We start from the raw sequence: 19,381 nt of genomic DNA on the forward strand, positions 1-19,381 counted from the left end.
AAAGTTTCCCTCAGAAGTTAGAAATTGGACCAAAGTAAGAAAAGACAAATAATGTAGTGATTAGGGTAGGTACAGTGAAAAACAATATATATCTACGAATGAAAATACAATTTATTATTTTTAAAAAGGAGTGATGGTAAAAAGGTAGTGACCGTCTATGAGATAATAGGCAAGGGCTAATACTGATACGTGCTAGAGTCATAAATGTGTCAAACTGATTTATAAGTGATGTCATCATTTGGACATAAAGATGACACTAGTAGCGGTAAGACCAAAAATAAACTTTCAAACAATTTTTTTGACATTAAAAAAAAAATGGTTTGACAAAAATAAATTCTTAAATATCATTTTTTTTAGTTTTTTTTTTTTTTTTTTTTTTATAACCAAATTAACTTTCAAATTTTAAAATAAAAAAATTCTGAAAATAAATTTTCAGATCAAAACCAAATAAGTGGCAGGTTCATTATTTGTATTTAGTCAACTATTTTGTTCTGGGGCCCTAGAAATTTTCTTGGCCTAAATTGTTGTTTAATTTATTTAGTAGGTTCTAAGTTCATTCAGTAGTTAGGTTTCTTTTTGAGCTGAGGCTCTAGAAATTATGTCGGCCCAAATTATTTTAGATACAAACCCGAAGGCCATATAGCAAACCTCAGGGGGTGTATTTATAATTTACTCAAATAAATAATAAAGAAATTAATATTATAAAATGTATGTTGTCTAAATGGTAATTGTGTTCTTAGGTTTCGTTTGGGAAGCTAAGTTTGGGGCTTTTTTGGCTATTTTAACTACAAAAAACAAAATAGGCCTTTAAGTCTAATAAGACAAAATATTACATTCAATCTATAATTATTACATTCTTTCTCTCTCAAAAAAATCAAAAAAGCCAAAAAAATCAAAAGCTCTTCCCAAACGAGACTTTTTAGCCCAAAGCTAAAATAGCTAACAAAGCCAAAATGCTAACTCACTTTCCAAACGAAACCTAATAAAACTTAAAATCTTGGGTTCAAATCTTGCTCACGCCTTTAAATAATATTTTTTTATTTTAGGATAAAAAAGTTTGCCACTTAACGGAAGAAGAAACCACTACACTATTAGATACCAAGTCATATTCTCACATATATAATAATATAGATAGATATATATATACTAGATTGAATTGAAAGGTGCAGTTCAAGTCGGTAGGGCCCATTAAATATTTAATTTTGATAATTAGAATAATTTTTTTTTTTTTTGGTATATATCATTCATATAAAAATTAAACTGATTTGATACTCATGGTTGGTTCAATTTACCGCATTTGTGGTAAACAAAAATTGATGAATTGCCTCTCTTTTTAAAAAAAAAAATTTAATGACAAATTGAATAAATTAGACAAATTACAATTATCATATTAAATTATTATTTTTTTTTGGTATGAATTATACATGTGAAAGACTTTACAAAAATAAACTATTTAAATTATTAAAATAGAAATCATAATAAATCTTAACTGTACCTTTCAATCAAATATCCGAATTTGAAACGGGTTATTATTATAGTACGTTTAAGTTTTATATTTTGATAATTTTTTTAAAATTGAAATATTATTATATGAGATTAAATAGAATAAATCATTAGATATATGATAGAATTATGTAGTATGATATGTATTATTTTTTGATTTATTATACACCTAATGATGTATTCCTTCCAAATTTATTATAAAAAAAAAAAAATTATAATGGGTAAGCTTCTCTCAATAGATAAATCTTAAACAAATACTAAGATAATTGTCTCATTTAAAAAAAAAAAAAAAACTACTAAGATAATTCACTAAACTAATAAAGAAGTAGAAGAAAATACATACACACACATATATATACACATAACTAATTTTATTAATACATAAATCATACTAACATAACAAATGACCAATTTTATTAATAAGTAAATCATTAAGTAAATTAACAATTTTTAATGATATGAAAAGTATTTTTCGGTTAACTATTTTGTTAATAAGTAAATTATTAAGTCAATTAACGATTTTTAATAATATAAGAAATACTTTTCAATAAAAAATTTTGATAATTTATTATTATATAGGAAAATAGTTTTTTTTTTCTTCTTGATTATTGTGTTAAATTAAAATGGGTCAATTACATTGACACCCCCTGAGGTTTATGTTTATTACAGTTTATCCCTTTACATTTGGAAAATTACACTGACCCTCTGTGAATTTAATTTTATGTATGATGATCATTACGATGAGGGGGGAACTGTTATGAAATTTTAAACTTCAAGGGGTAATCTGTAATAAAACTTTAAACATCAGGGAGGGAAATGTGATTTTCTAAAGGTGATGGGAGAAACTGTAATAAACATAAACCGCAGGGGGTGTCAATGTAATTTACCCAATTAAAATTTATAATAAATGTAGTTGTAATTTATAGTATTTTAAGACCGATTTATATTTTAAATAAACCTTATGGGTGTATTTGTAATTTGTTAAAAAAATAAAATATTTATATTTCATAATTGACCAAGAATGTTTACGTAATTACTAAAAAATTGTTACATAATTGACCAAGAATATTTGCATAATTACGAAAAAAAACTTCACTCAATATATAGGCCACTATTAGTAAATTATTCAAAATAAATTGGCAAAATTGAAAAAAAAATACAAATCCCAATCAGTTAAGTGATTCTTTATATATATAGATATGTATATGTATTTTATAAAAATATTTTGAAGCGGTTTGGCAGCCTTAAGATAAATTACAAATAAATCCTGATTAAAATAATACGGATTCTCTCTTGTAATTTTGGAAATAATAAATTTTTTATTTAGTAGAATTTATGAAAAAAATAAAATTTTTACTTTCTCTGCTATACAGTAATAAAATTGCTAGGATTGTTAATTAAAATATATTTTTTCACATTATTAAAAATTATTAATTGATTTAATAATTTATTAATAAAAAGTCATAAGGGACAATCTGTATTTTACGAAAATCTCAATGGTGCAATACTGTATGTAATACAAAAATAAAAAGTTATTAAGAAAAACAAATTATATACCCTAATTATTGTTTTATTTTTATATAGTTAAATAAACTATTACCATTACATATTAACTTGTTTTGCTTAAAAAATAAAAAAAAATTCTAAAAAAACAATTCTCAAATCATTCGTTTGTTAAAATGAAAGATAAATTACCCAAATAATGCATAAAATATATAACTTATTTTATTTTGAACTATTTAATTTCATATCAATTTCTTAAAAATCACATATTAATCAAATGTAATATTTTCTTAAATTATTGTTAGACTATGAATATTTACATCAACTATATTTTAGACATTAAAGAATATGATTGTATTTTTTATAAGGACAATTCTTATGTATGTAAATATATATCATATATATTTACGTAAATTCTTATAAATATACGTAAATTATCTTATAAAATTGTGTAAATTTTTATAAATATTTAACTTACAAAAATTTAAGAAATTATAACTTATGTATATTTGTAAAAATTTGTGTGATTTTATGAAACAACTTATGTATATTTATAAAACTTTACACAAATGCATATAATATGTACCTTACATATCCAAACACCCTAAACCCTTCCCTTATTATAAATGAAAAATTAAGATCAAAACGAAATAGGCATGTTTGGTAATTATTTCATTTTCAGTTTTCAGTTTATATTTACAAAAATTTTAACAACTATCATAAAAACTTGTTAGATAATTTTTTTGGTTTATAAATGGTTGTCTCAATTTATAAATTTGAGAAAAAAACGTAAACTCAAAAAATGAATTTACGTTAGTTTTTAAATAGAAATTTCAAAATTTGACTAAATTTTTTTTTTCAAATAAATTTTTTAATTAATTTTTTTTTAATTATAATGTGTATAATCCTATTATCATAAATAATAAAAAATAAATATAAATATTTTAGGTATGAATAAATAAATTTTTTAATTTATATTTTTAAAATATTCTATTTAAATCAAATACATTTGTAATTTATATTTTTTTTAAAATAAACAAAAACTAATTTATAAAAATTTTGTCAAAGGTCACCGAAGTATTTTTTAAGGACTATTTGTGTAATTGATGGAAAATAAATCCCGACACGTGGCCAAAGACACGTAACCCCTATATCCACTAATTCCTCTCCATGCTGGCTCTGCAAAAAAACTGGGGACTTTGAGAATCACAAAACAGTAGAGAGAATTCAACAATGGCTTCATCTCTATCTATATACATATCTCCACAAGCCCTAGCTCGCAATACTCCAAACCCTCGCAACCCCCTCCCCAGAAACCTCTGCAAATCAAACCCTAACCACCACCATCGCATTACTCGCACCACCTCCCGTGACTTCCACCCTCCGCCGCCGCCGCCTCTCTCCTCCGTCTTTGGCGGCGATGCCGCCACCACCTACACCCGCCTCCCTCCCAAAGACGACTTCTTTCTCTCCTCTCTCCACTCCTCAACCGAGGTCAAGCTATCCGAATTGAATATTTCAACTCGAAAGATTGAAAACGACGAATCGAGTCAAGAAGAGTTGTTTGATGAAAATCTAGGGCTTTCTTACGGAAAGTTCGAATTGTTCGAGGTGAATTCTGATTCTGAATTCGAAGACGATGATAATGAGGAGGAGGAGGAGGAGGACTATGGTGGTGAAATGTTAGGATTTGAGGGTGGAGAAGCTGGGGATGTGGTTGGTGGGGATGGAATTGAAGGAGAGGAAGTGAAGGAGAAGGAGAAAGGAGTGCCGGCGGTGATGAGATGCTTTGACAGAGCGAAGATTTTTGTTAAGGCCGGTGATGGCGGGAATGGGGTGGTGGCGTTCCGGCGAGAAAAGTACGTGCCGTTTGGGGGACCATCCGGTGGCGACGGAGGGAGGGGTGGGAATGTGTATGTGGAAGTTGATGGGTCGATGAATTCGTTATTGCCGTTTCGACAGAACATTCATTTCAGGGCAGGGAGGGGTAGCCATGGGCAGGGGAAGAAGCAGAATGGGGCGAAGGGAGAGGATGTTGTGGTGAAGGTGGCACCGGGGACGGTTATTAGGGAGGCTGCCATGGATGGAGAGCAAGGGGAGGTGCTTTTGGAGTTGTTGTATCCGGGGCAGAGGGCATTGTTGTTGCCAGGTGGAAGAGGAGGGAGAGGCAATGCTTCTTTTAAGTCGGGGACGAACAAGGTGCCAAAGATTGCAGAGATTGGAGAGGAGGGCCCAGAATTGTGAGTCTTTCAAGTTCTTAAATTGTTTGTTCAGATTTTTAAAAATTTGAAATAGGTAATTGCATATATTGATTTTAACACTCGGAAATGGTTTCGTGGATTTTTTATTTGATTTGTACATCCTTGTTGAGAGTATAGGGTTTTGTTCTGTTTAGTTCGGTTGTTTCTTTTGCTGGTACATGCGTGTGTAGATGGTTGATGCCTTCGCTGTGCATTAAAATAGTTACTATTTTGCTTGTCAATAAATAAATAAATAACTGTTGTACAAAGTGCAGCAAAGTCTATTATTATAGCTCATATTCTTTGAGTTCACTAATTTATATTTTTACAATTAAGTATACATGAGTCTGACCATTTTAGGGGGTCAGATGGGTCACAATTGCAATATCTCCTATTCCAAGTGGCACTGCATTTGGAGATACAAAGTTTTAGATCACCAAGATTTTGATAGTGAGACTCACTTGTGGAATTAATAAGTTGTTAATACATGCCCGGGATACCAATTCATCCAAGTTTTAGCGGTAACATTCATGGTTGGTGTATTTATGAATAAGGGGCCTCAAGAATAGTCTCTTCATAAGAAATGGGGGGAAGGTTGTCTAGCTACCTCTCTCAGTCTTGGACTTTGTTATAAGCTGGAGCTTTGTGCATTGGGCATGAGCTTTTTTTTTCTTTTTAAGGTTATTCAGAGCTAATTTCCATGGTTAGTGGAAGTCTTTCAATTTTGTTATTAATTATTTTGTGAGCATTTTGACCAGGTGGTTGGAGTTAGACCTAAAGTTGGTAGCTGATGTTGGAATAATAGGTGCTCCAAATGCAGGGAAAAGCACACTTCTTAGTGTTATTAGTTCTGCTCAGCCAGCTATTGCAAACTATCCCTTTACAACTTTACTTCCAAATCTCGGTGTTGTTTCATTTGACTATGATTCTACAATGGTCGTAGCTGATCTCCCAGGTTTACTTGAAGGAGCACACCGAGGTTTTGGTTTAGGCCATGAGTTTCTCCGGCACACAGAAAGATGTTCTGCTTTGGTATAAACCCTCTCATAAATTGTGCTTGCTCACTAAGATTTTGAAATAGCATTGCTTTATAGAGTAATTACTGAAGAAAGATGTCATAGCTGTACATTTTGTTTCTTGCTTTTGAAATTCGCCACACAATGTTATTTTGTGAGATTGTGAAACTAGAGCTTTTATTCTTACTTCAGATGTAGAGTTATTCTACTTCTATTTTATTTGTGGATTTGCTTGGGCCAATTCTTTTTCGGACTAATAGAACTATTATCAATATGGAACCTTAGGTACATGTTGTTGATGGTTCATCACAGCAACCTGAATATGAATTTGATGCAGTTAGTCTTGAGCTAGAACTGTTCAATCCTGAACTTGCTGAAAAGCCGTATTTAGTTGCCTACAACAAAATGGATCTTCTGGAGGCATCTGAAAGGTGGGTATCATTCAAGGAAAACTTGCAAGCTCGTGGCATTGAACCTTTTTGCATGAGTGCTGTTATGAGAGAGGCTACTCATGAAGTGACCTGTGCTGCCTATGAGCTTGTACGAAAAAGAATGGAAGACAATAAGGAAGAAGGTTGGAAATTTATCTTATTTTCTTCATTAGAATGCATTGTGTATATCTATTTATATGTGCATCTAATGTGCATGTGCTTATGTGCACATTTCTAACGATACCAATAAAGAGTATCAATATGCATTGGGGTTGTCCTTTGCTGTGATTGTGGGATTTATTTATGATTTTATTATGTGTGTGTGTGAGTGTGTGAGTGTGTGTGTGTGTGTGTGTGAGAGAGAGAGAGAGAGAGAGAACAGATGAGACAATCAAAACATTACATATAGGGGTATATATGTATATATTTGTTTATATACATTTACAATCTTCTACTTCTTTTGTGTTGCCTTTGGGTGTCTGACAGGTTGGAATAATCCAGTAAACTTGAACCATGTGGCTGATATGGTGCAGAAGCAGCGAACTGCCCCTATTAATGAGTTTGAGATCTCTCATGAAAGCAGTACTAATACGTGGCATGTAGTTGGATCTGGGTTACAACGTTTTGTTCAAATGACAAACTGGCGGTGTGTGTACATTGCACATTACCTGCATCTATAGCTATTGCCTTTATACCCTTCCTCCTCTTTTCTTGCTGTCATTGTCTTGTGGTGATTCTTCCTGTCTTGTTCTATCAGATTTATACTTGCAAATTGCAAATTATCAGTGCATAGCTCATGATACTGAATGCATTTTTCGTATTCCTCATACTGAGTTTCATAGCTCATGTTCTATCAGATTTAGGCATGCACAACCCAGCTTTGAACAAAAATATTTTGCCTGAAACTGGGTCTTTGGATCATGTTGGATTATTCATTTTGATTGAGTAAAAATTCACTAATAATATTTGGTGTGATCTACACAAAACATTAATTTTGTGAACATTCCTGGTTTTGATATTACCCTTAGTAGCAGGAATCGTTACAGTAGGTGACGATTTTGTGGGAGAAACGCAATTCTTAAGAGAGAAAATCGCGTTTCGGTGTGAGATGAAACCGTCTATCAAAATCAAACAACTCCAGATGCAAAATAAATTCGATCAAGATTTTGGGTAAAAATATGAAGCATATATACAAAAAAAAAAAAATAATAATAGCACATACGAGATATCCATTAAATTCAAATATTACTTACAGAATTTGGGTATATCTAAATCTGATTGGCAATTTCATGAACAGGTTCACATCTATTCATACATCCATTACTCCGTAATCAGTGAGAGGATGGCTCTGGGTCTGCCGTCGGTAATGCAATTGTTGGGCTTGAGGTTGGAAAATATTTGGTGTGGAGAGAGGAGATAGATACTGGGCTGTTTGGATGAAAGGGAACTATGTGGTGGAGTTGAGAAGACCTAGCACTTGTCAAATAATGGAGGAAGAAGAACTGCAGTGGAGTCGGTCGGCAAGAAGCAGCTGGAACGTTGGTCATCGAAGGTATAAAGGAGGGAGAGAGGGGGAGAGAGAGAGAGGTATATGCAGAGTTTTTTTTTAAATGGGTGTATATACCGAGTTTGGTTGAGAGAGTAAACCGTGTTTCAATCTCACCTTTTAGATCTCCAATGCCCTCTACAAATAGGTGTAGGCTATAGGTGTAGGCTTTAATTATTTTCTTTGAAATAATACAATAAACAGTGTTGTAGATCAATAAATATGATAAGGAACATCACTTGTTAAAATTGAAATGTTAGAAAAAATATACTCACTTCGTTTAAAAATAATATAGTTTTGTTTTGGGAAATTTAATTTTTTTATAGTATAATTATCTTACCTTAAAAAATTAATTTTTGAAAATTGTTTTTTGAGAGTATATTTTTTTAGAGAATATTAATTGTCATAATTATATTTTTTGTGGTATTAATTAATTTAAGGATAAATTATAAATACATCTTTCGAGATTTGTTTAAAATACAGATTGTTCCCTGTGATTTAAAAAATTATAAATACTTCCTTATTAGAATTTTTTATTTAACAGAATTAATTAAAAAAATAAAATTCATAATTGATCTCCTATACATGAATAAAATTACCTAAATTATTAATTAAAACATATTTCTAATATCATTAAAAATCGTTAATTGACTAAATAATTTATTAATAAAATTGGCGATTTGCTATGAAATTAGAAACCTCGGAGGGTGGGATGTAATTTTCAGAACCACAGAGAGGCGATTTGTATTTTAATCAAACCTAAAGAAGTGTTTGTAATTTACCCTTAATTTAAAAGAAGGGAAAAATAAAAAATAAATATTATTTTAGTCTTTGATTTTTAAAAAGTGAATAATATTTTAGAACAATAAAAAATAAAATAAGGGACTAATATTTTGAGACGGAAGAAGTATTGAAAAAGTGTATAGATTTTATATAAAAAAAAATATTGAACCGCGATTTTAACAACCCAGGTCTCTCTCTCTCTCTCTCTCTCTCTCTCTCTCTCTTATATCTTTAGTTTTTTTTTTTTTTTCAAAAAATCTATTTAGTTTATTAATTAATTGTTATTGCAACTTATAAGACTAATCTGAATTCATTCAACAATCTGTTTCACTCTCTACTCATGGAATTATGAGACTATAGTTGTATTTTTGATGAATTTCATGAGAATTTTACTGGGTCTTGATTGAACTGAAAATTTAGACTTTACCCCCAATCACATGGAATAGATTAAGCATATTGCTTAAATATCTTGTGGGTTACTGTATGTTTTTGCTTTGTATTTGATTAATATGGCACAACCCAATTCTTTTTTTTTTTCATCCCCTCCTCAAATTTCCAAGTACCCAACTCAACTACTTTCTTATAAATCTTTAGTTAAAAAACAAAAAAAAAAATCAATTTAGTTTATTAATCATCATTACAACCTCTCAGACTAATCTGAATTCATTTTGCAATCTCTTTCACTCCCTATTCATGGAATTATGAGACTATTATTGTATCTTCGATGACTTTCATGAGAATTTTACTGAGTCTTGAACTGCAAATTCTGACTTTACCCTAATTAGATGGAATAGATAAAGCATATTGTTTGAATATTGAAAAAATTAAAATCCCTTAGATATTGATTTGTGATTACGTTTCACTTTTAAATAACGAAGAACAATCCCAATTAAATAATCAAAAACAAATCAACACACCGATTTAACGTGGAAAAATCACAATTGGAGCGCCTCCAATTGTGATAAAAAAAATTACGGGCCAAAGTCACAAAACAATCCACTAAGAAAATAAAAAGGAACTACATATGTGGATCCTCAATTATCTAGCGAATCCACACCCGAATTTAACCAACTCCAATATGCCTCTTCCACTACCGTCTTCACCTCAGAATTGGCTTGCCCAACGTTGAATCTACAACGCGGATATCGAATTCACGACGGCGAGCCACTCCGGAATCTACCAAAATTTTAGGCCCAAATTCTCTGAAATTCATCGAAGAACAACTCTCTCATTTGTGAATTAAAGAAAACACACAAAACCTACAGATCCATTGATTAGTCTTAAATCATCAAGAAAGCACTCTTAAAGCACCATCCAATATAAAATACTTTGTTTTTTCTTCCTCTTTGAAAATCTGGACGGCTCAAACCCTAAAAATAACAAATAGCTCACTTTATAGAAAATTAGATCACGAAGATCGCTCGAGAGCACACTTTACCACTCAAGCGGTGTGAGTAAAGGTGGTGCAAAACATATAGGCTGACCGTTCGAGCGCAACATTCACCACTCGAGCAGTAAAACTTTCTTCCTAGAAATTTAGGTGCTTTGTAAAAGTACTAAGGGATTCTTTTCTTTGCTGGAACGCACAAATGACTGCTCAAGCGGTCAAACAACTTCGACAGTATTTTTGCTTTTTGCTTCAGCGAAGTGGCAAAAATGAAAGGATGAAGATCACAAGCTACTCTGCATAGGCACAACTCAGATTGGATTCACAACTAAATACTCACATCCTCATTGAAATATAAGAGCGAATAAAATTATAATTGAAAAAAAGTTTTGTCAAACGGAATTGCCAGTTACAAAAATCTAACAATCTCCCCCTTTGACAATTCCGTGACAGAACACACCTAACAAATAAAATCCTAATCACCCCAACCCATAACAACCAATCAAGATGCTATTAGTGCTATCATCTAAAAAATAGTTATTAGTGCCACAGTCTGCAAAACAACTAATATTGCCACAAGGGTATATGAAAGTAATAGACATATGACAAGATTATCTTGCAGCATAAATAGATGAAAATTTAAAGAACATGCAGACATACTAAAAAAACTCCCTCTCAAAAATATCATGTGAGTTATTGGATGTTTTCGCATTGAGTTTCATTAATATGGTACAACCCAATTTTTATTTTTTTCATCCCCTCCTCAAATTTCCAAGTACCCTCCTCCTCAAATTTCCAAGTACCCTACTCAACTACTCTCTCATTGCAACCTCTCAGACTAATCTGAATTCATTCTTTGATCCCTTTCACTAATTCATACCAAAACTTAGAACTCTCTACCTTGAATTATGAGACTATTATTGTATCTTAGGTGAATTTCACGAGAAAGAGTGTTGAATTGAAAATTCAGACTTTGCCCCCAATTAGATGGAATAGATCAAGCATATTGTTCGAGTATCATGTCGGTTATTGTATGTTTTCGCATAATATTTATTTGATTAATATGGCACAACCCAATTCTTATTTTTTCATCCCCTCCTCAAATTTCCAAGTACCCAACTCAATAACCTAAATAAGAAGAAATTCCCTACTGAATTCTCCATTAATCTATAACTTGTATAATTTTATATAAAAAAAATCACTTGAAATTTAAGCCTTTTGTTCACAATATGATGCTTTTTCTGTAGGTTACCTCACCCCGATGGGCCATTGACAACAAACAAGGCTGCGGCTTTGGTGAAGTTCCTCGAAAGAAAACTTCAAGAGCCTAATGGATTGGCTTCTATAAAGCCCAAACTTGTTGAACGGGCTGTCAAAAATGCAAAGGATATTGTAAATGCAAGTACTTACCAGTTATATCTTGTAGTTTTTTTCCCAATGGTGTTAAATTCCTTTATTCTCGAACTAGGCTATGGACCTGGTTAAACCTAGTCAAGTTTGTGGACACCCCTTTTTTTCCTTATGTGCAATGCAGATCAAATTCATGACTTATAAGCCTTATATACATGACCCAACTCATGACCTAATTTTTCTTCGAAGAGTCTTTCCTGTTGGATTATATGGTTTAGACTTGGTATAATAGTGATTTACTAAATCTCATTGATTTTGACTTTTGTTTCTTTTTTATTCTTGTCCATATTCAAGTAGCTGGTATTTTCATAATTCAGATGAATATATGCAGAATAGTTAAAAGAAGATATCTGTAATCTAATTTCTTGTTAGAGTTGGAATTCTAACAGCTAACTATAGTAAGCATTAACGGATTTTTTCTCCAAATTTTGGTTTGTCTTATCCTGATAATGACTTACAAAAGTTTAGTGTTTTTATCCCTATTTGACAAAGTAGTATTGTACTCGCATTCATTTGTATTTACAATTGGTACTATACCTAATTGGTTCTAGGTGGGCTTACCGGCCAGTGTTCACTCCTAGACTATCAATCTACTGGGATGTGGTTGTATTTGTTGGTGGGTGCTTGATCTCTTCCCTTCTTATCATTTGGTGTTTGTATGGAGGTTTGGCAGTGCGACAACTGGTTCTCTCTGTACATTGTGTGTGGAAATAATGAGTATTCAATTTGATCAATTCTGGACAAAATCCTTGATACAGTATATATTTACTTGAATGTATTCTCATAATTTCACTTGTTTTATACTTCATCTATTACGTTATGATGATGGTTGCCTTTCCTGCACGTATGTGATTGATCTACTCGCATTAATGATATCTGGGATGTTACATATATCCCTATAGTATTTCTCATATTGCAATAAGCAATAAAATCTAATGTTCTTTCTATAACATGTGGGGCTTCACATTCAGGAAGAATAGTTCGACATGTAGACTCTTTTGGCGACTATGAGGTGGTTTATTTTTGTGTTCCTGTAATCATTTTTGGAAAAGCTTCAATAAACCGGTGTGTTTCTATGACCTATTTTTCTTCCTAATTGGTTGAAAATATGATAGAATACTTTGGAAGATGGAGATGAAAAAATTGAGTCAAAGAAACACAAGAAGAAGAAGAAGAAGAAGAAGAAGAAGAAAAAGAAAGATAAGGGAAAAAAAAAAAAAAAGGTTTGTTGCCATTGACCATTTCATGCTAGTCAAATCAAAATTGTAACATTTGCTTAGTCTTTAATGTTTTTCTGTTGCAGTCATCAAAGGACATTGCAGATGCTGTAGTGAAACGGCCTAAAAAGAAGCTGAAATTGTGATTCAAACAGAATTTGATTCCAACTGTTTGTCTGCAGACATATTGAAGGATTTACAAACTAGGTTTATCAGAGCATCTGCTTTCGCTTTTGATTAGAACAGACACTATTCCAATGAATTTTCAAGGAGTTTTTTTTTTTTAATTAGTTTTTTCAATTAGTTTTTTTTAGAATTTATTTGATGCAAATGATTCAAAACCATAATGATTAAATTCTTGAGTTGTGCAATTCAATCTATTCTTCTGGTTCTTTGTTAAAGTGGATTTGTATCTAGAAACTTCTTGCAATCTTTTCCATATGGTGTTTTGGTTGAGTCCCTTACCTCATTTGCACTGAATGATTGTTGTGTTGTGTCAATTTTCTAAGGAATTTCATAACATTCTCTTAAATGTGTCTCAATAGGATATTTAATTGTCGATTAATATTTCAAACATCCGTTAGTTGTCTTGTTTAGGTCCTCACGCTCTCTACTAAACAACCAAATGTAGTTTTACTTCTTGTGTTTATACTCACAGTCTCATGGACCAGAATGATCTAGGCCTACATGATAGGGTCAGCCTTAATTTTTTTAGGCCCAAAGCAAACTCAGAAATGGGGCTCAACTTTTAAACTTTTTTTAAAGAATATATATTGGTAAAATATTAAAAATCTTCAATTTATTTTATAAATTACATTTCATTATTCCAGTATGCACGATTGATCCCGGTTCAAACTTTTTTTTTTTAAATTAGTTTTTTTAATTTTTTTTTTTAGAATTTATTTGATGCAAATGATCCAAAATAAAAATACATACTAATAATATTAAATATTTAATATGGCATTTTTCTTTATTGAAGCTACATTATTTATAATAATATACAATAATATTTTAAAAATAAAAATACATAATAATATTAATATTCCTCATAATATAATTTTCTTTTAATAATAATATTTTCCTTTTATTGATCGGTCTTCATTGCCTTATAAATTATTTTCGTTTAAAGAATATATATTGGTAAAATATTAAAAAATTTCAATTTATTTTACAAATTACATTTCACTATTCCAGTGTGCACGATTGATCCCAATTCAAACTTTTTTTAAAAAAAAATAAAATAAAATACATAATAATATTAATATTCCTTATAATATAATTTTCTTTTAATAATAATATTCTCCTTTTATTGATTGATCTTCATTTCCTTATAAATTATTTCCGTTTAATAATAATATTCATCTTCATTGCCTTATAAAATTGTTTTCCTTTAATAATATTAAACTTTTTTTAAAGAATATATATTGGTAAAATATTAAAAATCTTCAATTTATTTTACAAATTACATTTCATTATTCCAGTATGCACGATTGATCCCGGTTAAAACTTTTTTTTTTTTAAATTAGTTTTTTTAATTTTTTTTTTTTAGAATTTGTTTGATGCAAATGATCCAAAATAAAAATACATACTAATAATATTAAATATTTAATATGGTATTTTTCTTTATTGAAGCTACATTCTTTATATTAATATACAATAATATTTTAAAAATAAAAATACATAATAATATTAATATTCCTCATAATATAATTTTCTTTTAATAATAATATTTTCCTTTTATTGATCGGTCTTCATTGCCTTATAAATTATTTTCGTTTAAAGAATATATATTGGTAAAATATTAAAAATTTTCAATTTATTTTACAAATTACATTTCACTATTCCAGTGTGCACGATTGATCCCAATTCAAACTTTTTTTTAAAAAAAATAAAATAAAATACATAATAATATTAATGTTCCTTATAATATAATTTTCTTTTAATTATAATATTCTCCTTTTATTGATTGAACTTCATTTCCTTATAAATTATTTCCGTTTAATAATAATATTCATCTTCATTGCCTTGTCAAATTGTTTTCCTTTAATAATATTAAACTTTTTTTAAAGAATATATATTGGTAAAATATTAAAAATATTCAATTTATTTTACAAATTACATTTCATTATTCCAGTATGCACGATTGATCCCGGTTCAAACTTTTTTTTTTTAAATTAGTTTTTTTAATTTTTTTTTTTAGAATTTATTTGATGCAAATGATCCAAAATAAAAATACTTACTAATAATATTAAATATTTAATATGGTATTTTTCTTTATTGAAGCTACATTCTTTATAATAATATACAATAATATTTTAAAAATAAAAATACATAATAATATTAATATTCCTCATAATATAATTTTCTTTTAATAATAATATTTTCCTTTTATTGATCGGCCTTCATTGCCTTATAAATTATTTTCGTTTACAGAATATATATTGGTAAAATATTAAAAAATTTCAATTTATTTTACAAATTACATTTCACTATTCCAGTGTGCACGATTGATCCCAATTCAAACTTTTTTTTTAAAAAAATAAAATAAACTAGATAATAATATTAATATTCCTTATAATACAATTTTCTTTTAATAATAATATTCTCCTTTTATTGACTGATCTTCATTTCCTTATAAATTATTTCCGTTTAATAATAATATTCATCTTCATTGCCTTATAAAATTGTTTTCCTTTAATAATATTAAACTTTTTTTAAAGAATATATATTGGTAAAATATTAAAAATCTTCAATTTATTTTACAAATTACATTTCATTATTCCAGTATGCACGATTGATCTCGGTTCAAACTTTTTTTTTAAAATTAGTTTTTTTAATTTTTTTTTAGAATTTATTTGATGCAAATGATCCAAAATAAAAATACATACTAATAATATTAAATATTTAATATGGTATTTTTCTTTATTGAAGCTACATTCTTTATAATAATATACAATAATATTTTAAAAATAAAAATACATAATAATATTACTATTCCTCATAATATAATTTTCTTTTAATAATAATATTTTCCTTTTATTGATCGGTCTTCATTGCCTTATAAATTATTTTCGTTTAAAGAATATATATTGGTAAAATATTAAAAATTTTCAATTTATTTTACAAATTACATTTCACTATTCCAGTGTGCACGATTGATCCCAATTCAAACTTTTTTTAAAAAAATAAAAAAAATAAAATACATAATAATATTAATATTCCTTATAATATAATTTTCTTTTAATAATAATATTCTCTTTTTATTGATTGATCTTCATTTCCTTATAAATTATTTCCGTTTAATAATAATATTCATCTTCATTGCCTTATAAAATTGTTTTCCTTTAATAATATTAAACTTTTTTTAAAGAATATATATTGGTAAAATATTAAAAATCTTCAATTTATTTTACAAATTACATTTCATTATTCCAGTATGCATGATTGATCCCGGTTCAAACTTTTTATTTTAAATTAGTTTTTTTAATTTTTTTTTTTAGAATTTATTTGATGCAAATGATCCAAAATAAAAATACATACTAATAATATTAAATATTTAATATGGTATTTTTCTTTATTGAAGCTACATTCTTTATAATAATATACAATAATATTTTAAAAATAAAAATACATAATAATATTAATATTCCTCATAATATAATTTTCTTTTAATAATAATATTTTCCTTTTATTGATCGGTCTTCATTGCCTTATAAATTATTTTCATTTAAAGAATATATATTGCTAAAATATTAAAAAATTTCAATTTATTTTACAAATTACATTTCACTATTCCAGTGTGCACGATTGATTCCAATTCAAACTTTTTTTTAAAAAAATAAAATAAAATACATAATAATATTAATATTCCTTATAATATAATTTTCTTTTAATAATAATATTCTCCTTTTATTGATTGATCTTCATTTCCTTATAAATTATTTCCGTTTAATAATAATATTCATCTTCATTGCCTTATAAAATTGTTTTCCTTTAATAATATTAAACTTTTTTTAAAGAATATATATTGGTAAAATATTAAAAATCTTCAATTTATTTTACAAATTACATTTCATTATTCCAGTATGCACGATTGATCCCGGTTCAAACTTTTTTTTTTTAAATTAGTTTTTTTAATTTTTTTTTTTAGAATTTATTTGATGCAAATGATCCAAAATAAAAATACATACTAATAATATTAAATATTTAATATGGTATTTTTCTTTATTGAAGCTACATTCTTTATAATAATATACAATAATATTTTAAAAATAAAAATACGTAATAATATTAATATTCCTCATAATATAATTTTCTTTTAATAATAATATTTTTCTTTTATTGATCGGCCTTCATTGCCTTATAAATTATTTTCGTTTAAAGAATATATATTGGTAAAATATTAAAAAATTTCAATTTATTTTACAAATTACATTTCACTATTCCAGTGTGCACGATTGATCCCAATTCAAACTTTTTTTTAAAAAAAAATAAAATAAAATACATAATAATATTAATATTCCTTATAATATAATTTTCTTTTAATAATAATATTCTCCTTTTATTGATTGATCTTCATTTCCTTATAAATTATTTCCGTTTAATAATAATATTCATCTTCATTGCCTTATAAAATTGTTTTCCTTTAATAATATTAAACTTTTTTTAAATAATATATATTGGTAAAATATTAAAAATCTTCAATTTATTTTACAAATTACATTTCATTATTCCAGTATGCACGATTGATCCCGGTTCAAACTTTTTTGTTTTAAATTAGTTTTTTTAATTTTTTTTTTTTAGAATTTATTTGATGCAAATGATCCGAAATAAAAATACATACTAATAATATTAAATATTTAATATGGTATTTTTCTTTATTGAAGCTACATTCTTTATAACAATATACAATAATAATATTAATATTCCTCATAATATAATTTTCTTTTAATAATAATATTTTCCTTTTATTGATCGGTCTTCATTGCCTTATAAATTATTTTCGTTTAAAGAATATATATTGGTAAAATATTAAAAAATTTCAATTTATTTTACAAATTACATTTCAGTATTCCAGTGTGCACGATTGATCCCAATTCAAACATTTTTTTAAAAAAATAAAAATAAAATACATAATAATATTAATATTCCTTATAATATAATTTTCTTTTAATAATAATATTCTCCTTTTATTGATTGATCTTCATTTCCTTATAAATTATTTCCGTTTAATAATAATATTCATCTTCATTGCCTTATAAAATTGTTTTCCTTTAATAATATTAAACTTTTTTTAAAGAATATATATTGGTAAAATATTAAAAATCTTCAATTTATTTTACAAATTACATTTCATTATTCCAGTATGCACGATTGATCCCGGTTCAAACTTTTTTTTTTTTAAATTAGTTTTTTTAATTTTTTTTTTTAGAATTTATTTGATGCAAATGATCCAAAATAAAAATACATACTAATAATATTAAATATTTAATATGGTATTTTTCTTTATTGAAGCTACATTCTTTATAATAATATACAATAATATTTTAAAAATAAAAATACATAATAATATTAATATTCCTCATAATATAATTTTCTTTTAATAATAATATTTTCCTTTTATTGATCGGTCTTCATTGCCTTATAAATTATTTTCGTTTAAAGAATATATAGTGGTAAAATATTAAAAAATTTCAATTTATTTTACAAATTACATTTCACTATTCCAGTGTGCACGATTGATTCCAATTCAAACTTTTAAAAAAAATAAATAAAATAAAATACATAATAATATTAATATTCCTTATAATATAATTTTCTTTTAATAATAATATTCTCTTTTTATTGATTGATCTTCATTTCCTTATAAATTATTTCCGTTTAATAATATTCATATTCATTGCCTTATAAAATTGTTTTCCTTTAATAATAAAATTTTCCTCCATTGATTCACCTTCGTTCTTCGTTCTTCGTTCCCCCTGTATCTATATATACATATTGTAGTGCATAGCTAATTCGTACACTGAAATCATATAGATACAACAAACATAGAGAAAGAGAAAGAGAAAGAGAAAGAGAGACAAAACATTCAATGGCATTCAAGGCTTTCTTCTCCCGCTTCACATCATCCTTCAAATTCTGCCGAGCCAAAAATTCGTCCAACATCCCAGAAAATCCTATCCAACTCCCCCCCACCCCTCTCTTCATTGACTGCCAGCCGGCCACCCCGCTCCCTTTCAAACCCCGCACCTCCTTCAAGCACCGCGTCTCCTCCATCTTCGGCTGTGGGTTCCGCATACACGAAGACGACCTCCCCGAATCACCGCCATGCAAGTGGGACGAGAC

At 27.9% G+C, this 19,381-nt stretch overlaps 1 protein-coding gene across 9 annotated transcripts in view; it reads left to right on the forward strand.

Moving 5' to 3' along the window:
* The first annotated feature begins 2,082 nt into the window (after positions 1–2,082).
* LOC114291629 (GTP-binding protein OBGC, chloroplastic-like) overlaps positions 2,083–19,381 on the forward strand; it is a 28,062-nt gene continuing 10,763 nt past the window's right edge. For 3 of the 9 annotated variants that reach the window (XR_014333727.1, XR_014333728.1, XR_014333729.1), the window contains exons 1-4: positions 2,091–5,246; positions 6,005–6,278; positions 6,548–6,836; positions 7,180–7,339. Coding sequence is in view for 2 of the 9 variants with exons in the window: in XM_082875751.1 (XP_082731877.1) it covers positions 4,240–5,246; positions 6,005–6,278; positions 6,548–6,836; positions 7,180–7,339; positions 11,657–11,894 (1,968 nt within the window). In the remaining 7 variants the exon portion in view is untranslated. Of the gene's footprint in view, positions 5,247–6,004; positions 6,279–6,547; positions 6,837–7,179; positions 7,340–7,990; positions 8,550–11,656; positions 11,967–19,381 lie in introns of those variants that run through there. The other 6 variants (XR_014333731.1, XR_014333732.1, XR_014333733.1 and 3 more) reach the window with 4 other exon arrangements.

Source organism: Camellia sinensis, chromosome 6, assembly GCF_055761805.1.
Source record: "Camellia sinensis isolate YWXY chromosome 6, ASM5576180v1, whole genome shotgun sequence".
NCBI lineage: Eukaryota > Viridiplantae > Streptophyta > Magnoliopsida > Ericales > Theaceae > Camellia > Camellia sinensis.